Source organism: Taudactylus pleione, unplaced genomic scaffold (genome assembly GCF_031769625.1).
Source record: "Taudactylus pleione unplaced genomic scaffold, aTauple2 ptg000018l, whole genome shotgun sequence".
In the NCBI taxonomy this organism is placed as follows: domain Eukaryota; kingdom Metazoa; phylum Chordata; class Amphibia; order Anura; family Myobatrachidae; genus Taudactylus; species Taudactylus pleione.
Window position 1 is genome coordinate 767,924 of NW_028284420.1, and position 24,674 is coordinate 792,597.

A 24,674-nucleotide genomic window follows, 5' to 3' on the forward strand; every position below is an offset into this window, starting at 1 on the left:
TTTTGTTGGCATTTATTATGTCGTCACTGATGAAACGACAACATGATCAGAATGTCGACAAAATGCCCCTGGTGGTCTATTGGTGACTTACCTGGTATGCCGGCTACAGCAGTGAAATCAGGATGACTTTCCGTGAATCCTGCATGGCTTTCTGCATAAATTATGACTAATCCTAACCTTCCCTTTCCCTAACCCACCTCCTATAACCTTCCTTTTCCCTAACCCTCCTCCTAGTGCCTAACCTTCCCTTTCCCTAACCCTCCTCCTAGTGCCTAACCTTCCCTTTCCCTAACCCTCCTCCTAGTGCCTAACCTTCTCTTTCCCTAACCCTCCTCCTAGTGCCTAACCTTCCCTTTCCCTAACCCACCTCCTATAACCTTCCTTTTCCCTAACCCTCCTCCTAGTGCCTAACCTTCCCTTTCCCTAACCCTCCTCCTAGTGCCTAACCTTCCCTTTCCCTAACCCTCCTCCTAGTGCCTAACCTTCTCTTTCCCTAACCCTCCTCCTAGTGCCTAACCTTCCCTTTCCCTAACCCTCCTACTAGTGCCAAACCTTCCCTTTCCCTAACCCTCCTCCTAGTGCCTAACCTTCCCTTTCCCTAACCCTCCTCCTAGTGCCTAACCTTCCCTTTCCCTAACCCTCCTAGTGCCTAACCTTCCTTTTCCCTAACCCTCCTCCTAGTGCCTAACCTTCCCTTTCCCTAACCCTCCTCCTAGTGCCTTACCTTCTCTTTCCCTAACCCTCCTCCTAGTGCCTAAACTTCCCTTACCCTAACCCTCCTCCTAGTGCCTAAACTTCCCTTACCCTAACCCTCCTCCTAGTGCCTAACCTTCCCTTTCCTTAACCCTCCTACTAGTGCCTAACCTTCCTTCCTCCTAGTGCCTAACCCATGAAGGGAATCATTCCAAGTCTGACTGCAAACACGTCAGATATCGTTATCTGACCATCGGGAACGCGCATCGTTCAAATCGTTCATCTGACAGGTATGTCAGATTTTCCTTCAGATATGAACGACTTTTTAAATCGTTATCGTTCAGATCTGAAGAAAACTCTGACCGTGTGTATGCACCATTAGAGATGTCCATGGTTGAGCACAGGTGTTATATCAAACTGACTTACTAATTAAGTCACCTGTGCTCAACCACGGATATCTCTAACACCTGAACGTTTGGGGAACTTTGAGGTCCAAGCTTGGATATGTCTGGCCTAACCTTAACCTTCCCTCCCATAGACCTAACCCTTCCCTCACCTTAACCCTGCAAAAAAATAAATAAATAAATAAAAACAGGATTCTAGTTGGGCGATTCAATTGATTGCGATGTTGGTTAGCTTCCTGGAAGGAGGTACCGGAGCTATTCAATTCACCGACTTATGTGCTTCTAGTCAGTCTTAACAGCACGCGGTTAAGGCCGACTAGAAGCACTTAAGTAGGAGAATGCTGCGACTACAGTAGGGTGTTTAGTCTCGAGAATCAGCATTTGAGAACCAGGCTGCTGTTAGTGCCACGCTAAGCTGTAAAACAGTATCGCGGCGGACACTTTAGTTGGATTTCAGCTCTCACCTCAGGAGGGTGCAAGATTAAATCCTCCTTAGTCGGCTTAATATCGTGGCAAATTGAATAGCTCAGGGACTTCCTTTCCGGGGCTATTCAAACATCACGATCAATTGAATTCCCCCCTATACATAGGTTTCCGTAATAAATCTGCACTTGAAATTGAGAATACTTTTAAATATGTGAAAAAGGAGAAAAATGTTACCTTAATAGTATAGGAATATAGTAGCCCAACAATGCATCATTTTGAGAGAGACAACTATAGCATCAAATGAGGGCACCACTGTGTAAATTGATGCCAGGATTTGGGAGATCTGGGCATTAGCTCCATCCCATCTCTGGACCACTTCCGCTTTATGTAGTATAGACTGTTATGGTCTAATGATCAGTAGCCACTAGAGGTGCATATCCAGTAGCAGATAGTGGAACGACAGTAGGATTACAACAATGTAATCATATAGTCGTTCCTCTTCCCCTGCAGCGCCTACACTGAACAATAGGTGTTTCAGTGAAGGTACCCCTCCCTAATACCTGAACATGGTCAATCTGTCGTTATCGGCAGATTGACTAGCATGTTCAGGCGATGATTGATGTCGAAAACGACCAGCGGGAGAAAGCATCGCTGGTCGTTTGACATTTTCATGCCCGATTAATGAGCACTTGCATGTTTACAATGTCGTAATCGTGCAATCGTTCATTAATATCTGCTAGTGGATACGCAGCTTAAATTGTTTGAAAGAGGGGACTTCAATCTTTCAAACGATGGTGCACCGAGAGCTTATGAGTGATGATGACGGAAAGCATACACTTTAAGTACCTCTCCAATCTGCCAGCCTTACTAGTATTTCTGCAGTGCAGGTTGATATTATCTGGTGCATACAGGAGATCACCAGGCAATAACCACTAAAGGGCCATACAAGTTGAAAGCAGGCATATTCTTCTATGAAATAAGTGTGTCCCTGAGTTTACTGAACCAGAGGCAAATGGATATTACCTTATCTCCAGGGGGGAATTCAACTGTTTGCGCTGCCCGTAGTTCAAGTCTAAAATAACGGGAGCAATTCAATTATGTCAATGTACGCAAGTGCGGCGGACGCCCATTATTATTGCTTGCACCCTCCTGTGATGGGAAGCAGAAGTCTGCGAAAAGTTGGGCTTTTGGGCACCAAAACACAAAACGACCAAGTGCTTTGCACAAGTTTAGCCGATTTAGGAGTCTAAACCTGGTGCAGTTGGGTGCGACATGCGATTTAGGTAATATGCGTCTATTAACATGCACAATTGAATATTGCCCCGTCACTTTAGGAGGTCTGGAGTAAGAAAACAATTTAATTGCCCCCCCCTTTCAAAATGATTACTGCAGGCAGTGCAGGGGTGTTACCGGAGAATAGCTTCACAGAGAGTACTTCGGAGTGATTGTCAGGACTAAGCTTTTTCACCAACATTTAGGTGTTCCATTCATCCTAAAGCTGGCCATACACGCTACAATTATCGAGGCGATCCGCAAGATATCCGCGGATCGCCCCGATAATTGTAGAGTGTGTGCGGGCGACCGAGGGTTAAATATTGCTCGGTCTGGCATCCCAGATTATCCAGCATGCCCGTCTGATGCGATATTTAAGGTTAAACTGTCGGCCGCATAGGGCAGTGTATGCCCAGCCGCGGCCGACACAGACATTTCCTGTGTTCCTTCCCATGGAAGGAACAGGGAAAAGTCTCCTCCCCCCAGGGCGGAGCGCAGATGTTGGGGCTAATACATTGAGTAATCTCAGTGCATGCTGCGGACATCTGCGGCTGGCAGGCTGCCAAACAAAATGTCCGTCGGTCTGACAGACATTTTATCTGGCCGTGTATGCCGAGCTTAAGCAGTGAAGCGGTTAAGAAGCACCATTGATATAAACTATATCGGGGAGATCCAATTCTTCAGGCATTTTAACTAATGGGCGTCCAATTCAGTTGTTGCGCCGTGCTGCGTGTGCACGCCCGACAGCACTGGGTTTAGGAGAACAAAGCGGGTAGTCCTTTAAGATGCAAATTTACATTCCTACAGATATTACATGACAGCATTTATAAGATTTCAGATTTCCCAACACAGAGATTTACAAAAAATAAGACCGTTCCCAAATACAAAATGAAAGCAATACACAAATTGTCATTATACCAGCAAAGGAGAGAACCAATAAGAAATTTCTTTAAAAGGGGAGGAAACAAACTCCATATTCTTAGTTGTATTTCTCGATACAATAGCACTACTACACTAAATTAGGTTACCAAAAATATTTTTCTTGTGTATACTGCTACCCACATTATGGAGGAAGTTTTAGTACTCACAGTGGTACGTGGCTCTGCTGGGTATCCACCCGTCTAAGCTCCTCCTCTTCAACATCAGAGTCCCCTCCTGAGCTACTTTCTGTAGCATCAGAGTCAAATCCCCGCTCACATGTCCGGAGAGTAGCAGTGCCCGAGCAGCTTAGTCTCTCTAGTTCAGCAGCTGCTCCCTTCAAAAAGGCATCTGAGCTGCAACTTTCGGCTTCACCTCTGCGTTGGGCATCTGCTTTACGTGTCACCACAGTCAATCTAGTGCGCGGAGTCTCTGGACTGCGGCCAAAAGCTGCCCCAACTAGGCCACCTAACTGTTGATGAAAATGGCGCTCAACCTGCTTTGCCTGGACTAGCTGAAGCCTTTTTTGGATCGATCGAGCCCTCTTTTCCATCTCCCCATGACGTCGTAACAATGCCTTCAAATGTGCATCAGAGCCATGCTCTACACGAGAGCCCTTGTGTTCATTTTCCTCAGCAGGAGACCCTGGAGGAACAGGTGGGGCTTTCACCCAAGGTTCCAATGCAGGAATGGCTAGGCTTGGGGGCTTGTCCACAGCTGGCTTTGCAGGTCTTTTGGCCAGCCCATTTATAGGTCCACCTAGGCCCCCTCTTCCTGAATTGGCGATTCCTCTCAGCTCCTCCAGGTTGAACTCCAAAATGGAGGAACGCCCCCGGCACAATGACTGAGACAAGATGGACCGAGGAGTAAATACTCCAGCCAATTTCAGTTCTTTCCCGTGTGACCCACTGTAGCTTGTTACCAGGTCTGGAGGGGCAGGCGGAGGAAGACAGCCGCCGTTGGTCTCACCAAGGGGGAGGGAGGATGATGGGGGCGCCAGCTTGAAGTGCAGGTTGCGGGCGTCAGGGGCAGGGTCAGTGAGAGCAGGTGCCATCGCAGCCATTCAGCACGGGGAAGAGGGCAGGGGAAGGGGATGCTTCCCCAATAGGGGGGGCTGAAGTTGGCCACACTGCCCCCGGACAACTCCAAGTCGAGACACCTATATGGTGAAAGAAAAATGAATGAGTAAAGAGCCAAAAAAAAAAAAAAAAAAAACAATTTTTATGTCCAGAAGAGATCATGCAATTACCAATAAATGTGTTACTACAAATGCATAAAAAGAGGTGCCCAGATACGAACCTTTTAAGAACTTGTAATTTAGCATTTCTAAGGGGCAATTTAATTCTTACGTGGGAAATAAGTGCCCGGGAGCTATTCAATTTACTTCCCGCGAAAATGCCCAGTTAGTTGTGTTAAGCTGCAGCTCCTGGGTCGGGCACAATGCAGCTGTCAGGTTGCGACTAGCCCCAAAGCCCTACTTAACTCATTTTTCTCTCTCACCTCAGGAGGGTGCAAGCAGAAATCTGTGATAAGTGCAGCTTTGGGGCTAGTAACGGAAAGTAATTGAATAGCTCTTGGGCACTTCGCTAAATTCCCACTTAACAGACTTTAGGGCTCCCTAATACTTCAGTGTCGTAAAAATACATTGTTTAAGCAAAGATCATTTACAAAAGGGAAAAAAAAACTCCACAAGGCTACTGATCAAGTTTTCCCAATTTTACAAATGGATATTGATATTACTCCTAATGATGTGCTCCCCATGCTCTCTGGAGCTGAGAGTCATAAAAGGTGGTGGTGGTGGTGGTGGTTTGGGAGGGGGGGGGGGGGTTACAACTATGATGGTCTTTGTAGGCAAGATACATTCTTTATATGAACTCAAGTTGTCCTTTCTCTGTTCAACAGAAAGACCACCTTTGTTTACTCTGTCATCAAAGACATTGTACAATGACAGGACTGCGTACTCTAGCTTCCAATAAGATGGGCGTGTGTGAAAAAACACAGTATGGCCGCCACACAAACTGTTGGCTAGACATAAAACAAGAAAAGATGGTCACACTTCCTGTAAAACACAGTAATCATATAGCATAGTGCAGAAAATTCTGCAGTAGGATAAGAATGGCTTCCTACCTAAGCGTCACCAATAGCCACTTCTCAAGTAAGTAGCTGAACTACCGCCTACCTAAATGAATGTTCTCTTCCATATTCTGCCCAAATTCTTACAGGATGTCCTGGAGTCCCCAGAACCTGTCCTGAATTGATGCAGTCAAACCAAAGTAATAATCTCCTGTCACCAGGCACTTCACATATGTTTAATAGTATGTAACATTTAGGGGGAGATTCAAATGATCGCGATGTTGAACAGCCTCGGGAAGGAGGTCCCAGAGCTATTCAATTCCCCGACTAAAAGTGATCCTAGTCAGACTTAACAGTGCCGTTAAATAAAAGCACTTAAAGTCGGAGTATGGCGATTAGCGTGACTACAGCATGGCATTTCGTCACTAGAACCTGCATTTTCTGACTTATGTGCCAGCCGGGATGCTGTTAGTGCCGCGCAAAGCTGTAAAACAGCATCGCGGCTAGCACTTTAGTCAGATTTCTGCATTCACCTCAGGAGGGTGCAAGCCGAAAATCCTCCTTAGTCAGCTTAACATCGTGGTCAATTGAATAGCTCCCTGACCTCCTTCAAGGGGCTATTCAACATGGCAATCAATTGAATTCCCCCCTTAGAGAGTCATTAAATCAGTGCCTTTTAAGAGATTGTGTATTTTTAAAATAGCTCTCAATTGGATATTTGTTTCATTAGTAAAATGACAAGTTTAGCTGGGAACTTATTTTCATATAAAATGGAATATGGAAGCCTTCACATATATGGTGGAATAACTATCTGCTCAAATAAAAAGGCATATCACTTCTTAAGATTATATTTAGCTAACATTGTATTTTAGTAATGCCCATGATAAAATTCAGATGCAAGAATGTCAAGGAAAGTCATTATCAGTGCCATCCATTTAAAGGGTGGATGAATTATCTGCACATAACAGGAAAACAAACACCTGCAGAAAGAAATAATAGCATGTGTTGATATTCCTGGGGTACTTCCGAAAGCATGTACATTTACACTCTAATATGTGACAAGCTAAACAGAAAATGGAGGTCATCTGCCATTATAGACCGTTACAATTAATTACAAATACTAGAAAATTGGATTGGAAAGGTGATTTTTAAATGAAAAAGTTATCATTTCTACTACTACGGTCAAAGTGAAGTTTGTGGTTTCCAATAATTATAGACATGAACCAGTGTAAGGAAGCTAAATCTCATCAATAGACCAGATACAAGGCAACATATTCCTCAGCAATGTATAGCAGATAAATAAGGGACACCCATTGCTAGCACCACATGGACACACTCTCTAAGACAAAGGGAGAGGGAACTGTTACAGCTCACAATCTAAAATGAAAATAAGGAATGTGGTAAGAGGTCAAGGAAAAATGTGGCAGTTCAGTATTTAGCATAGAAGAGAAAAAGGAGAGTAATTAAGGGAAGAAAGTGTGAATGTACCACACATGAAAGCAGAATAAAAATACTGTTGAGCAAAGGTTAGGAGGGGTACAAAACACTAACTAAACACAAACAGTAGTTTAAGGGGGAACAATAATAGAATTACTTAAATATGAAATAAATACAGTTATAAAGCAAGATAAGTCCTACATGAAACTTACAAGAGCCACATGGAGAGCAGATTAACAGGGGTGATCAGTGATGCATCAAAGGAAGAGGGAGGTAGGGAGGAGGTGCTGCTCACAAGGAAAAGGTTTGGCAAGAGGCTTACCATGTAGTAAAGGACAGTGGGTACAACTGCTGAGCTCTTGCAAACCCAGGTGGATCTCAGGGCAAGTAACAGAGCCATTTAAGTATAATAAAAGACAGTAGGGCAATGAATGAAAGCTCCAGCATTTGTAATCTTTTCTATAATAAAGTATGTGGAGATATATATATATATATATATATATATACACACACACACACACATATATATATCTCACATAAACCACATTATATTTATGTATACGGTCTGATGAATTCACAAGTGTGTTCCATCTTTTTTTATTTCTCAAAGTGCAGTGACAAAACAGGAAGTTGATATCTTGATATCCAAAACGCGTGTGGTAACATCTTATTACGTTTACAATGCGCTGCCATTGAGAAGAATGCTAGTTTTCTACTGCATTGACATGCGTCAGATGCACTGAAACAGGAACAAGGAATAATTATCTACGGCCTCATTTGGTACTGTGATTTTTATTTTCCCAGCCATACTTCAAGTGTTAGAAACGCATCTTAAACGCTACATTGCCAGAGGAGGGGTCAGGAAAGGTAATAAGCATACAAGTGAAAAATAGGTTGTTAAATAGAAGCAGGAGGAACGGAGGGCACGAAAGGATCGGTTAAACACACAAAGGAGCAAAAAGGAGAAAAAGAAGGTGGGTGGGAGGCAGAACTGAGTGATATGCAGATGAGATACCACAAGAAAAGTGTTTTGAGCATTAGGAATGAAGACTAAAAAGTATAGAATTATACAGGTCCAAAAAATTAAGTTCAAGGTCTGCGGAGAGTGGTAAGGGAGATGGAGCCAGCAGTTAGTAAAGCCGGAGATGAACATAGGCAACAAAGAATTAAATAGAAGGGAATGAGTGTCTGGTTGTAGGCAAATAAAACCAGGGGCTTCACAAAGCAGAGTGCGGTAGATATAGATTACAAAGACAACACGGTAGCCTGGCAAAACCTTAATAACCAGCAACAACAAACAAGCAGAGGGGACACAGACTCCAATATAGGTCTGTGTGAAACTAGAGGCGGCTATAGGTGCCTGTTACTACCCACACTTCCATCTGTCACATGACAGATCACACATTATAAATACAAACAGTGCTGAAATCTACATTTACATCTAGCTCACTGTACAAAATGTAGCAGCCCTCACCAGACAGCTGTATAGGTACACTACAGAAACAACAAATTGTCCTACAAGGGCCCCCTCCCCCCTGATCCTTAATGCAGGAACAGGGCGGTGGCAGTAAAAGGGTTACTGAAGGTAACCAGAGTGGAAGAGCCATTTAGGAGACCTTTAATGAGGGCTTTTAACTCTCACTCAGTGACGGGAAGGGGTTAAAGGTGTAGACAGAAGAATAAAAGGAGACTTACACAGGATGCAGCTGCCTCCGTGCCCCCCCCAGGGGGGGAAGTGAGTGTCCAGCACACGGGGGGTAACGGAGCCCCCTCCAGGATTCAAATAGTCAGATCCACCTCCTGCCCCCAGAAGGCTTGAAATCCACAGAACAACCCCCCCCCCCCACTGGGGGGGCAATGAAAAGGTCGGGGGCAATAAAAATGTGGTGTGGCGGTGATAAAAGAGTTTCAAGAGCAGAATCCGCCGACCTCCCCCCGTAAAAAGGCAATGTGAGACGGTGCCCACCCCACGTGATTGGGACGGAGCGGAATATGAAGGGCTGCAGTCACCCCCCCGGATCTAGCACTGGATCATGGAGAGGAGAGGGGCAAAATGGCGCCGCCAGAGAGACGGACGGAGAGGAAGACTGCGAGGGAGGGGGAGGTGGAGGAGGAGACTCTGATAGATCGGGGGGGGAAGGAGGAGGAGGGGGGAGTAATGACAACACGGGCGGCTGCTCCCAAGCTCTACCTAGCGGGCAGAACGAAGAACTGCTGCCTCACAGTACTATGCTCAGTGAGAAACGTTCTGTACACACACAGCCACACACATAGGCTCGGCGCTGTCAGGCAGCTGTGTCTGCTGCTGCTGATTAAACATACGGTACTATTATATCATTACACACGAAAAGTAAAATGCAAAATAACTCGTAGTGCTCTCTGCAAATAAAGCTACATCAAAGAAGGGGGAAAATAAAGCCATATTCACTATTACAGAAACAACACATTATTACCGATTAGAGTTTAACATGTATACACATATGCAAAAACTAATACCGCACAGCTAACATACACGCTGGGCTTCCACATATCCTCATTTTCAACTGACCTCCTTTGTTTTTCGTATTTATTTGTGCCCCCCTTTAGAATCCTCGCCCAGAAATACTCCTCTGTTTGGCACCCGAGAGGACGCATGGGGTGGATTTTATGGATGGGGCAAAGTTCATGCCAGTACAGTACCTTGCTATCTTGTGTGAACAAAACGTGAGCTGTATAGGCACCACAAGGCTGAAAGGTGTCTTATGCATTAGAATGATAAGTCCCAGCAATGTACATGGTGATATATTTCACAGGATTCATTTAAGTGGACCTCAGGCTGATGAGCCAAATAATGAGAAAGAGAACTATCACTAGGGGCCAGTGACAAGACCAAGGACAGTCATTCTGTGCCCCACCCTTCACAGCCCACCGATTCCTAGGCATATTGTTTCAACTCATAAAATGTCTGCCTCACCTGTACTTCTAGCTGGATAATCTGTCCATACTAAGGCATCTTATGTCACTGGGTCCAAGCACAGATGGTGTATCTTGTTGAACTGCACGTTCCACCAGTTCCATCAATAAATGAGAAATCCCTTTTACAGGTATATTGCTCGTTAGTTTTTGCCCACTCACAAAGAAGTTTGTGCCCAGTTTGATCTAAGAAAGAGATTCAATTGTTTTTTTGTGCGCCGCTCAGTAAGGGGCGCCCAAAAGAGCAATTTAATTGTTGCACCGATCAGCCTCCTGAGGTGGCAAACCGGAATGTGTGCGAAAATTCTGTGATTTTGGGACAACAAACGCAATAATTAATGGGCGCCCAAAACAAAAATGTATTGCTCCATCGAGCGCCCATTCATAATCCCCCCCAAAAACAAATTAATCCCCAAGAGCAGACATACATGTATTTCCGCTGACACTGAAACGTAAGCAAATACTGTACACATTTACAATGTATTTCAACTAGGTTTCTGTACAATCAACAATTTGTACTTGCAAATATTGAAACCTCTTGATTATCAGGTGTCATTTACTACTGGGAAGAAACAAAAATACACAAACTGCAGATTTATGCACAGACCCTGGTTGTCCGAGTCATTGTGGTATCCAGTTACCATGTCAATACCATAATGTCGTGCTCAGAATGACGACATCCTCAGAATGACGACATGTTCACAATGTCGCTATGTGGAATGTTCCCATTCTCAAAACGTTGACACTAAAATTTAGGCGCAGCCAGGGGGTTAGGGTTAGACACTAAGGGGAGAATTAGGATCAGGGATTAAAAGGAGAATACTCGCCGGTACCTCTGCTCATCAGGCATCTAGTCTTCATTCTAGCACCCTGCACCTGTCACAACTCGTGCAGTTCCTCTATCCTGCCTGGGGTGTCTCTCTCTGCTCTGGTGCTTCTAGCACACTCAGCTGACGCAACAAACTGCTGAGATTCAGCTGTTTGTGTGCTAGAAGCACCAGAGCAAAAAGCGACACCCCAGGCAGGAAAGATGAACTGCAATGAGTTGCGACATGTACAGGGTACTAGAATGAAGATTGCCGTAACTGCTATTCACATGACTGCCAGAATCCGGGAGACTATGGGCCAAATTCAATTAGCTGCGAACAGCCGAGCTGCGATATTTTTGCCGCATTCGACCTGTTTTTAGAAGACTTTTTCTATGCGCGCTCCCGCTTATCTTTGTATTCAATTCAAAAAGACGCAAAAAGGCAAAATCGGCAAATAGCTAAAAGTCCCTAAAATTTTGTGGAAATCAATCTGTACCCCAGAAAAAGCTACACTAACATTAGAAATCAATATAGAAGTGGTCTAATAGCCCTGGGGTACATGAAAATGGGTACTAGCATATTTTGATGTCTCTAAAGTGAAGATTTAAAAAATCTGAAAAATACACCTGCTGCAGCCTCGTGCAATCCCAACAACACCTGTCTCATCCATATAGGCCCCCAAAGTACCAGGCCCCCCACTTTTTACCCATTTTCCAACACTTCATTTTCTACAAACATTTTTTAAGTTTTTTGGACTGATTAGTCATTAGGGGGGGGGGGGGGTCCAAATGGTTCCGGACCAAATCCCCACCCCAAAATAGTGATTTTGCACTTCCAATTCGCCTGCCTATACAAGAGAAAACATTTCTGTTTTTCTTCCGCTCAGACGAAAACTCCTGCAATTGAATACAGAGATAAGTTGAAAACAGGCAGAAAGTCCAAATCAGCAAAAACTTTTCTCCAAACGCTGGAGACGCCGCTCCTACTGGGGCCATGTAAGTAGCCCCACTGGGCCACCAGTAATGTTATGCTAGGCAGGCCGACAGACTCATGACGACCTTATGCATGTCAATATAACTGCCGACATAACATGCCACACCCATCATTGCATATATGTGCAGCTTTAGTTAGCAGTTTTTATTTTTTAAAAGATACATAAAGTTCCAAATTTAAAGTGAAAGGGACCTGCACAAACATACACACTTTCAGACAAATATGAACTACACCTCAATTTCAGCATGAAAAACTGGTACAATATACTGTACTATAGCTCTAGGGCAGTGTCAGGGAACAGGGGTAAATTACCTCACATGGGGTAAAAATGAAATTCCTGGGGGTAATGGACGGACAGCCGGGCATGCATATGAATTATTCTAGAATATAGAATGATTCATATGCATGCCCGGCTGTGCCGCAGGGAGGCTCTAAGCCGGACGCCCGCTGAGATGTTATTACCAGCGGGCGCCTGGCTCCTTCCCTGCAGCGGCGCGTTAGCCGGTGGCTGGAGTTCTCTTCTGAACTCCAGCTTCCGCCTCTGTCCATGCGCACTATGGGAGAGATGTCATGACGTCTCTCCAATAGTTCCGAGGAGCAGCCGGGTGGACAGGACGGCGGCGGATGCAGGAGCGGGGATTAAGGTAAGTGGTTTTTTTTTGTACAAGCGGCACTACAGGGGCATTATATGGGGCACTACTACAGTGGCATTATATGGGGGCACTACTATATGATTTCCTTCCTTTCAAATCAAATATATTTTGGGGTAAAAGGTAAAAAAGGTTCCCTGACCCTTGCTCTAGGGGAGTGATTTCCAAGTACAATGTGCTGCAGAGTAGCTTTGAGAGCAGGATGTGCTAAAAACGAGCACAAGATGCAAGGCTTCATATACACCTGGCATATGATTTCAGCTCCTGTGTGTACAAGCAGTTTGAGTCAACAAAATCAAAAGCATAATTAAAAATAAAACTGTGCCACTGAAACCTTGTGGTATTCATACTAATACATCAGGCCTTGCAAGGTAACATCATTTAGGTATTTCAGTCAGATATGTACTACACACCTATTTTTCATACTGCTACAGAACATACACTAATCAGCCTTTACATTAAAACGACCTGCCTAATATTGTGTAGGTCCTCCTCATGCCGCCAAAACAACTCTGACCCTTCGAGTCATGATGTCCTGTGGTATAAGTTAGTCGTTTAAGTCCTGTAAGTTGCCAGGTGGGACCTTCATGACTGACTTGTTTTTCCAGCACATCCCATAGATGTTCAATCGGATTGAGATCTGGGGAAAAGGAGGCCAAGTCAACACCTTGAACTCTTTGGGGGAGCTCTGGAAAGTGATTAATTAGAGAGTGATAAACTACCAGCACTCAGCTCTTGTCATGTTACAGGCTGTGTTTGAAAAATGACAGTTATGAGCTGTTTGGTTGGTAGTTTATAGCTTTCCAAATTATCACTGTCCATGCTCCTCAAATAATTCCTGAACAACGTTTGCAGTGTGGCAGGGCACATTATCCTGCTAAAAGAGGCTACTGCCATCAGGGAATACCTTTGCCATGTAAGGGTGTACTTGGTCGGCAACAATGTTTAAGTAGGTGGTACGTGTCAAAGTAACATCCACATGAAAGCCAGGACCCAAGGTTTCCCAGCAGGACATTGCCCAGAGCATCACACTGCCTCCGCAGGCTTGCCTTCTTCCCATAGTGCATCCTGGTGCTATTTCTTCCCCAGGTAAATGACGCACACGCAACCGGCCGTCCATAAGGGAAAGAGAAAAAGGAACAAACCGCAACCCAAGTAGTATCTCTGTTCAGTCAAAGGCATGAGCTCCGGAAACCAAAATGGACAGAGGGCGCCATTCAGATTTCTGGAATTCATGGGACGCTGCACATTATGATGGCCGTCTGTTAGTTTTATCTCGGTTTGTTTGCTCTATATCCTAAATAAGTTACAGATCAGAGATTCATTTCTACATTTCATGCTCCCTCAAGCTGCCCAGATTGCCTCCCCACTGGCCCTTCATCCTCTATGATCATCTTCTGTCACCTCCCCTTTCCTGTCAGATTGATTACATTCACTTCTCACCTCTTTAATTCCCTCCCCTCTCTACCATGGGATTGGCTCTTTAACCCTGTCCACTCCTTTCTTTTTGTCTTCTGTCACCACCCCTCTCTGATCAACTTTGTCCCTCCCCTCTCCTTTCTTATTGGTTTCTAGAGGCAGCACAGACGGTGTAATTGTTAGCATTACTGCCTCAGAGCACGGAGGTCGTGGGTTCGATACCCAGTAGGCCCTAACCGTGTGGAGTTTGGATACTCCTGTGCTTGCGTGGGTTTTCTCCGGTTGCTCCGGTTTCCTCCCACACTCCATAAATATACTGGTATGTTAATTGGCTCCCAACAAAATTACCCCTAGTGTGTATATGTGTGAGCATGTGGTAGGGAATATAGAGTGTAAGCTCCACTGGTGCAGGGACTGATGTGAATGGTCAAATATTGTCTGTAAAGCGCTGCGGAATATGTGTGCTCTATATAAATAACTGGTAATAAATAAATTATTCTGTCAACACCCCTCTCCTCTCCTTTTCTTATTGGCAGGTATGAGTTTAAAAAAAAAGTCACTGCTTTACTTTTTAAAGTAAGGAGGTGTTCCTAGGCATGCCCACAAAGTGTTATTTGAAAGATCTTTTTAAAAATACTGTATTAGGAGACCTGAAATAATGGTGGTAGACAGATCCTGATTAGTAGTACTCACATTAATATAGGTGCAATGTATTTTTGCGAAGTAGGAGCATAACTGAGCAGGGAGCTTGCCATAGGTGTTCCCACTCTAGTGAACGCTGCTCGGGGCAGTAATTGCAGTCAACCTGTGCACCTTGTGGAATCTCACTCTAGCACATGTATTCTGTCACTTTAAGTTAAATGATCAGAATATATAATACAATCTCCTCTATTGACTAATAACAATGATTCAAATGAGATAAAAGTCAGATCCTAGGTACTATACATAAATAAAGCAGTGCCAAAGGAGCTACCCCTTAATGTCAGATAGTGCATCACTGAAGCATTCTATTCCCCCAATGGGATCTCAATGCCCAGCGTGATACTGCCACTGTTAGCTGTTTTTCTCTTTATTTCAGTATTCCCCCTGCAGGCTGGCCATACCCCACTGGCACAGTTCAGTTGAGTACAGGGAGGGGGGCGCTACAACATGCACTTTCTCTGGGCGCCATGGTTCCACACTACTCCTCTGTATTCATGCATCTGTGTAAGAGCTTATAAAGTGTAAAAAAAATAAAAAAATTACGTGGTTCCCCCCCCTAAAAGCACAACCAGCCCCGGACTTTTCAGAGCCAGTCCTGGTTGTCTAAATATGGGGGACAAAAGACGTAGGGGTCCCCTGTATTTAGCACAACCAGTACTGGGCTCAGCGAGCCGGTCCTGGTTTTGGAAATACAGGGGACAAAATGAACTTGGAGATCCACAGGGCCCTCTGGTACCTGTAGTTCACCTGCAAAACAAATCTTAAAATAAACACAAGATTGACAGATCTTCCTGCATGTACAAAAGATCTAAAGATGCGACCACCGACCCGTGGGTACGTGCATCAGGATCATTATAAAGTGCACACACTGGACGATATGAACAATATTTTGTTCCGATGCGTCAGAATCTGCCAAATCGTTAAAGATATCTTCTAGTGCGTAGAGTCCTTTAGGCATCCAGAAGCAGTTTCAATTAAAAAAAATAGAAAGAAAAACATAAAATAGATTAGTAAATTAATATATGCAAAGCATGTGAAAGCTAAAAATTGCAGTAGGGTGATGGTCTCCACCAGTAGTGTTCACCCACATTAAGCCGCGTATCCACTAGACGATATAATGAACGATATCATTATCATTCATTATATTATCCAGTGGATATGCCATCAACAACCAGCGATGCGCGCTCCTGCTGGTCGTTGACGACGTCGCTTATTGCCCGAACCTGCTGTCCAACCTGACAATATCGTCAGGTTGCTCATGTTCGGGGATGAGGGAGGGTGCCGGCACTGAACAATATATCATTCAGTGTGGTTGCTCAATGTCGTTAAGGACATTGAGCACACCACTGCCGGGGACACACTACATTATATCGCTCATGGAGCGAATCTCGTAGTGGATATGTCCTTTACCCTCTCCCCCACAAAAACATGTTTACAAGAAATAAGCAAACATGTACCCTAAAATCCTACATTTAAGGAAATGTATAATTAGTACAGCAAGTGTGCAGAGAGTATTTGACCCGATTTGAATACAGAGAACTGTTTATGATGTAGTCACCACAGACAATGATGCTGTACTGGGTGTGTAACACTAGAAAGAACACACCTGTACAGCATTACAACACTCCCTGGGAATGCTCATCACTCAGCACTAATCTGCACAGCGTACTTACAACAAGCACATACCACCACAGTAGTTATTAGGCCCCTCACACTTTGTACAGTATAGAAAGCAGTGATTATAGACTCACAAAATATAATTCCTTATGGAACTCTCCTGCCACGTTGCATTAATAACTCTCCAAACTTATTAGTATTAGTACATTAATCACTTCCCAGTACCTATACCAACATTAACAGTACTAATGCTGCAGAAAGACAACACTGTGCATTCAAGGTCTACAGGTGATCATACTTTTCAAATACCCAAGGCAAGTTCACATTACATTACATACCCCATGAATGGGACTGTGGCCCATTCAGTTCCATATGTTTTGTGCACACAAACGGAAGAGTCTCCAGTTTTTAAGTTCATTATTGACGTCTATGGTTTCCTTTTGAAAGCCGATAAAAACCACACGAGTACACAAAGCAATTTTCACTTATTTTCTTAATGTAGTTGTAACATGACATCCAAAACAGAATTTAAAAATATTACAGCGACTGAACCCAACACATATATAGGTCCGACTTCATTTTCTTAAAGCAAGTAAGCTGACCCCTTTTGCATCAGCAAACTGATATTAGCATGGCCCCTAGTCTTTGTTCTCCACTATACTATGCTGCAGAACATGTTGACACTATAAATAAAAGCACACTGTCAGCGACAGCTTCACTGGCCACAAGAGGGTGCCTACTGCATACTGTGAATGCACCAAAGAACCTCCCGCGCACTACACAAACAACAAAGGGAGGGGCATGACATCACAGTGGGTATGGCAAAGCATGCAGGGATATGTAGTCCTGACAGATACCACAGCACAAAGCAAAACAAGCATGCTACTCCTCAAAATACAGTGCAGCATGTTGCGGAGTGCAAATAGCGGCTGTCAATAAACCTCACTCATATTGAGCATGCCACTGCAAGCAGTAGAAACAAGTAAACCACAAATATTCAATTAAACCTGGGAGCCTGTCCTAAGAATCTGCAGTACAGTTAATCTACCTCAGGATATGCAAGGAAAAATGCACCTCCGGTAATTAATGCGCGGATAAACCCATTAGATTCTACAATTTACGCAAAATCAGTGAATTGCTGCATATACCTGGAGCTTTCCCCACGCAGTAAAACTAACACTACATTGAATATGCCCCCAAGGTTAAGGTTTGCAGTCAGGAAAATATCCTACATAATTTACAAACCACAATGATCTGCCACTATTCCTATCATTTGCAGACCCAAGAGAATTGGATATTACAGATAAATTATCCTATATTTAAAAAAAAAAAAAAAAGGGGGTAAACATATTACAGAGCACTGTTCAACACAGGAAAAATATTAAGGGAAAAATACAACTCTACACGATGGACGCAATGTTCCGTTTCAGAACAGCACATTGTGCCCGCTAGCATTATTGCCGTATGTGCGCAGTCGGACATTGCAACAATGCCCAGCATCACATCGCGTAGAATTGCAATTGGATACAACATCAGGAGAAGAATAATGACAGCACAAGAGAGCTTACAATCTAATGTTGGGTACACACTACACGATGCGTGTACCCAGTGACGGCACGATACATCGCTCCACCAATACATACGACACGAAGCAGACAACGGTGCAATGTTCAGTTCCATGATGCATTTAGAGCAGCATGGTGTCCTTCATAGCATCGTCCCATCTGCTGTGTTGCACAGCAGTTGGGGCAATGCGATGAACGACCCGCGGGCACGCGCGATTAGGCGTACACACTATGCAATCAGAAAAATATATTGTGCAATGGATTGCGTAGTGTGTACCCATCTTGAGAGAGAACAGGAATACATAACATTTAACCATGTAAACCTGTATTGGTAAAGTACCCATGTTATCCTAAAGAAAAGAAAAATCATTGTAATGCTGTATAATTAGTCTACAACATATGCAAAAGTCATGCACGAGTCGGTCCTTAGACTATGAAGTCACAATATAGTTGGTTTTAAAAAAAAAAATTATATATGTTTACACACTCACACACTTATTAGAAACACTGCTATGCCCATCTGCAGTGAAATCCATGCACATTACATACATTTCATAATATTTTTACATTATTATTTTTTTTAAAAATAACCCAAGGGGTGTACTGATATACTGCAGGCCCCCACGCCCCCGTACAATGCAGTCCAGTCACTTTACATTAGAAACCCAGGTCAGCATCAGCTTGCCACCAAAAATGTGCAGCCACACACGAGGTCACAGTACATTAGCCTGCCCTGATAGAATTTAGTCAATATGCTAATTTACACTACCATAAGAATGCACAGCTTGGGCTAATGTGATTGCTATCTATGCAGAACAGAAGAGACATACAAGGAATAAAATATCCAGTTTATGAATTTTTATATGTGGTATTTGCTTTACAAATATGTTATATAAGACTTTTTATTCCCATAAAGGACTGTAGTCTACTGCAGATCACAACACAATGCATGTCTATATTACATAAAGAAGCAAAATTATCACTATAAAAACACAAAAACTAGAAAAAAAAAAAAAGTATATACTGTATATATCACTCACATTTAGTTATTAGATTATATACCAGGCTTACAAAACGCATAATTGCTAGTGACAGGGTCAAGGCACAGCATGTCACATTGTAATACATAAAGGACTACATACCCCATAATGCTTTGTGAATAAAGTTACATAAATTAATACGTAATTTTCCAAACTAATTTCTCAGGTAGGACTTTCCAGTTATGTGATTTAGGTGGGGATGAGGCATCTAGCCTACAGAGCTAACACTTTTGCACCAAATTTGAGGGGTGGGTGGGGAGGTTCCTTCGCATGGCAGACTGACATGGAGGGAAATTCCAAAACAATAGACGGGAGGCAGGCGTGCACACAGTGTGCAATGTGGAAGAGAGACCCACAAAGACCTTACCCATGTACTTACAGGTAGGCAGAGGGCAGCTGCTGGGTGCAGGGAAGAGGAACGCGGCAGATCCCAGCACAGGGGGGACACAGATCATTGCTGCTGCCTCTGAATCATCTTCCAGCTTTGCACTAACCACGCACAAGCTGCACTAATATGAGCTTCTGCAACACCCTCCTCCTTCTCCACAACCCCAGGATGAGTCCATGCAGCCCCCCAGGGGAGGACACCATGCAGCTCAGTAATGCACATTCACCACGCACTCTACATAGACGAAGGAATCCCTGCATTATCCCAGCTTGTACCAAGTCAGCCTAGCTGAGGAGGGGAGCACACATAATGGCCAAATGAGAAAGAATCAGCCGCTTGTGCGAGAGCCACCCACCCTTTGTGCAGTCTCAATGGTATTTCCGACTGCTGCTTGCTCAGAAACACAGGCATGCAGTACCGGACTATGACTACAGGAGGGCTGCAAGGCAAACCTAACGTGTTTTCATGGGCCGGATTCATGTAACATCAGCCCTATTATGCAACAGACGGATAATGCAGGGATCACACAGGCTGCTTATGCCTCCCAGACAGCTAGCAAGATGGAGGCAATGCTCACGAATCATGTCCCTCCATATGCAACTATAACTTATCACCTAAAAACTGATCAATTAGCAGCAATATGTGATAAAGCAGATTTCATTATACCTTCTTAATATAGTAAAACATTTTTTTTTAAATAAGAGCATTCCATTACCATTATAACATGATTTTTCTTGCTGTTACTACACATATAGTATTACCAACTTTCAGATATCTCCCAACACCTGTTGTGAACCCCAAAATAAAATAAAGTCATAAGCAATAAAGCCTCTCCCCTACTCGCCACGCCTTGCACCACGTTTGTCAAGACCCCGTCCCTAATGTGGGCTACACATTTGGTAAGTGTGCGGCTGTGCAGACCTACCAGTTGGCCACAGGAAGCAGCTGTGACTTCATTGTAGCTGTTTCCTGTGGCCAGTATATGAGTCAGCCACCTGTACACACAGGCAGATGTGCACGATACGTCTCTGAGATTTATCACATCTGCTGTGCTGCATGGCTGACGCGATATATCTGTGACCGACGTGGTTCACATTTATATTGTGTGTACACACCGGGCGACAGTCAGGATGATATATCGTTCGTCGGCTCTACAAGCAATATATAGTCCCGTCCAGTGTGTACCCTGCTTTATTTTTGGGAGGAATTAGTCTTTTAAAGAACATTTTCACTTTCAGAAATGTCCTATAAAGAAATTAATACCTATCCAGCTTACATAGTATGAGTTCCTCCCTCTGTGAGCCAGCAGTGCTCCTGTAAAAAGAAAGTTTCCAGACAGAAGGCCTTAATGAGGTGTGAGCTGAGCAGTCTGATTGGCCCATTCCTCAAGCATTATGTTGCATAATCATTTAGCTGTAACAGATGCATGGAGCTAGAACATTCGACAAAGGGCATATTGTAAAGTGGAGATCTCCATGCATGTTATCTAATGCTGGCCACAAATCTATGGCCCCGAATCCCCTGTTCTTCTGATCAAACCCGATAAACTCCAATCCGCGGTTCGGCAGCCATTGATGAACACCGATCCATCGCCAGATTCAGGACATTCAACAAAAAATGTTGAACTTGCCAATATTGAACATTGTGAATACTTTCAGGACAAGATTTGGGAATCAAGATTTTTCAACAAGTTGAAATATCCCCAATTCCGGCAGTACAAGGAATTGCGGCAATCAGTCGCAGATGTATGGGCTTCTTTAGTGTCTCTTCAACACATAAAAATCGATTCCTTGCACAAGGAGTTTAAAGATATTTTTAAGTTCCACCTTAAGTTGCTGTGTACGGCAGAGGTTCCCAAACATGGTCCTCAAGGCTCCCCAACAGCTCAGGTTTTAGAGCTATTCATGGTTGAGCACAGGCGGTTAAATCAAATTGACTGAGGTACAAATTAAGTTACCTGTGCTCAACCATGGATATCCTTAAAACCTGGACTGTTAGGGTGCCTTGAGGGCCGCGTTTGGGAACCACTTGTGTACGGCATGGATATAAAGTATACATGTGTTTATATCTGTAGACATGTTAAATACAACAAAATATCAGCAGGGCTACTTTAAATGAAATTAATATAGTCATATATAGAAATCCTGCCATGTTTTTTTTTTCTTTGTAGGGACCACAAACATTTTCACAGTCCCGCTTGTACATTCAAACTTTAAAAATGGAAATTACACTGAAAAATTACTTCCCAGTTCTAAATATTCATATACTTCGATTTTACTAAACATTTCTACAAAAAAAAAAAAAAAACCACATACAGTATGCTTCCTCTTCAAGCAAAATAATATACATTCTTGGAACAGAAAAACAAGACAAAGTACTAGTAATCTTCAAATAGGGTTACCTGCATCCTGGAGATCCCTATGTTGATGGCAAGACAGGTATGTTCCAGTTTAGGTGCAGTCATACCAGTCATGGAGGTGAAACAGGGTAAATGTATACCAATGGTAATATCCATCTTGGCTACATCCCACCTGCAGAAAACAAAGAAAGACCCAATTTCTTCAATGTAATCCCCCTGCTAAACCAAAAAAAATCACAATGGTATTCTTGAATATTTTATACTGATTTCCATTACGAACACTGGGCCTGATTCAGAGCCGGACGCTATTTGCGCTCGCTTGTTCAGAAAAAGGGGCCGGATATATAAATAGACCGCTCGCTCTTTGCGGTCTCTTGACGCCTCTATGTCTGAGTGAGCGAACTAAATATGTGCTCGCTATTTTGTAAAAACGCCCCCTGGCCGCTCGCATCATACGTCATCTCCGCTATTTATTAGATTAATCGAGTACATCGAAAAGTACGTCTGAACTGCTCGCAGTGCTTGTGGTTGGATTTTCCTACCGCAATCATGCGAACAGTTCAGGCTAAGAGACAACCAAGTGACGTGGCCGATGACGCTGCTTTGTTAATTATGCACACCCTTAAAACGCCCGTTTTGACCGTGTGGCACGCCTGCGTTCGGATCTCCACTCCCCGTTTTCAAGCACCTTCCCCTGTTACCACCCACAAACGCCTCATCCTGTCACTCAAATTAGCAGGCACTCGCTATATTGCGAACACATGATTTCCGACCGCAATGACTGGTTGGCGCATGCGCATTCCGACCCATACGCATTCCGACCCATACGCATGCGCAGATGTGCGAACATCGCTCGGAGCGATCGAGCGGCCGCTTACGAGCGGCTCTGAATCAGGCCCACTGATCATAGGTACAAACGTACACCAAACTATAAGAACCAGTCAAAAAGTTGTGCTCATTGTCCAACCTGTACTATAGAATCAAAAGCTAATTGCTGATTGGTGGCTATGGGTTACTGCATCTCTGTACCCTTCATCAATGTAGGGGTGAATAAACCTTATTTGTAAGGGTTCTTTACCTATACTAAAGTACAAGTGTGCCCTAAATTCATAGCAATCTAACAAAAAATATTTTTATTTATATAGTGCAAGTTAGAGAATGAAATAAATCATTTGATTGGTTGCTAAGGTTTTTGTAGAGATTTGCACCTCGGTATTGATATTAAATAATATTCATTAGGACTGATCTACTGCATTTAGGTCCAATATTTGCACTAAAATATAGTAACCAATTAGATGCTTGTTTCAGTGCCCAGACTGAATAAAAGCTAGCTGTTTTTAGTAAATGTAACTTTTATTATGATAGTAACTTTTTTTGTACAGTGTAGAGATATAGTGAATACAAATTAGAACAAAGAAATGCCCAAATGAAAAGCCCATTAAATAAACCTGCTAGTTCAGAGAATGCTTTGCGAAACTTGCGGATTTGTACTTCTAAATTACAAAACATATAATGAGACTCCACTGGAGTGGCCTACTTGTGATTGATTACCTGTAACTCAGTCTTACCATTTTGATGACTGTATATTGTATTCTCCAGAGATAGGACTCCAGACTTTTCTTACCTGGTGCTTCATGCTAAAAGGAGAATAGGTTAGTAATCTAGTAAATATCAAATACTGAAATAGCTTTTTGTATTAAACTCCCAAAATAGTATGGTAGCCTTTGTTGCTTATTTAATCTGTTCCATATTTGTGAATTACATATTATAATAATTAATGGTACTAGTAACATTATTTAATAAACTCACTGGTCTATTTAATATCACTTTCTTAATTTTTATCTCTATTCAAAATAAAATAAAAATATCTACTCTTCTGAAATAAAATTTGCAACATCTTAGCAGTTTTAAATGCACAACTGCACACAAAATGTATCCTTCTGATTAAACTTACCAAAATCCTCCAATAATATGTTTTTTAATTTGTCTTTTGCATGTAAGCCATTAGAATTATTGCACAATTTGTATACCGCTTCTCTGTTTCTTTGTCACTTCATAAAACTTACCCTCCCTTTGGCCAGACTTCCATATTGATATACAAGATGGCATATTCAAAATGATTACTTACATCTTAAGCAGATGATTATTTTTATTTTTACAATATTTAATATCCTCATTCTAGTAGCATGATTAATATGTCTGATTTAGCTGCTTCTTTTTTTATTTTTTTATAAGGTTTCCATTTTGATAGTGGAATGATTACATTTGGCAAGAACAATATATGTATGCAAGAAGAGAGCGAGAGAATATACACATAAATACATTGATCGTTAACCCCTTATGTACCGATGAATACAGGATGGTGCTGGCCTCCCTCCTGTCATGTATCGGATGCATCCTAGTACAGTGTGCACGGAGTATCATCATAGCCCAGCTGATCATACAAAGTTCCAATATATGGCCTGTTTACTGCTGCTCAGAGAGAGGGGTATAGTGCAGCCATTCCCTACACCCAGCCATTGCAATGGTCTGTATCTGGCCCGGTCGGCTCTCCCCACCTATCCAGGGGTGCCCCTCTCACCCCACCCACTGCCACCTGGTGCATGAACCCCACTCCCCGCGAACCCCTCTGTCTGCACCTACCTGCACAGCTCAACCAGGGCTGCTGGCTACGGCCTCACCCATCGCCCTCCCCTCTGGGCGTCTGATTGGCGGAAGATAAGTAAATCGTTGAGGGATTAGCTGAGGAAGTGTCAGTCAGGCAAGAGAAGGAGGTGAAGTGGGCGTGGCTTAGTGCCGTTATTGTGTGTCCCTACTCCCTGGTTGTGGAATTGTGAGGGAGCAGGGGGGCAGCAGTCATGTAATGGTACTGTGTAAGCCTCTGACTGTGTAACACACTGGCCCACACACTATAAGTAGGTGCAATAGGAGCTACACCAACTTCTCCCTGCTAAGGA

General features: G+C 43.3%; 1 protein-coding gene across 5 annotated transcripts in view; it reads right to left on the reverse strand.

Annotated features, from left to right (window-relative positions):
• Window positions 1-24,377, reverse strand: part of KANSL1 (KAT8 regulatory NSL complex subunit 1) — a 108,312-nt gene extending 83,935 nt beyond the window's left edge. The window contains exons 1-4 of one of the 5 annotated variants that reach the window (XM_088442281.1): window positions 24,361-24,377; window positions 23,286-23,354; window positions 21,760-21,889; window positions 3,884-4,872 (exon numbers count right to left, since the gene is read on the reverse strand). In XM_088442281.1, coding sequence (XP_088298407.1) covers window positions 3,884-4,776 — 893 coding nt within the window. In that variant the 5' untranslated portion in view covers window positions 4,777-4,872; window positions 21,760-21,889; window positions 23,286-23,354; window positions 24,361-24,377. Of the gene's footprint in view, window positions 1-3,883; window positions 4,873-8,918; window positions 9,299-19,349; window positions 19,638-19,713; window positions 19,733-21,759; window positions 21,890-23,285; window positions 23,355-24,360 lie in introns of those variants that run through there. The other 4 variants (XM_088442289.1, XM_088442293.1, XM_088442267.1 and 1 more) reach the window with 4 other exon arrangements.
• Between the last annotated feature and the right edge of the window lie 297 nt (window positions 24,378-24,674).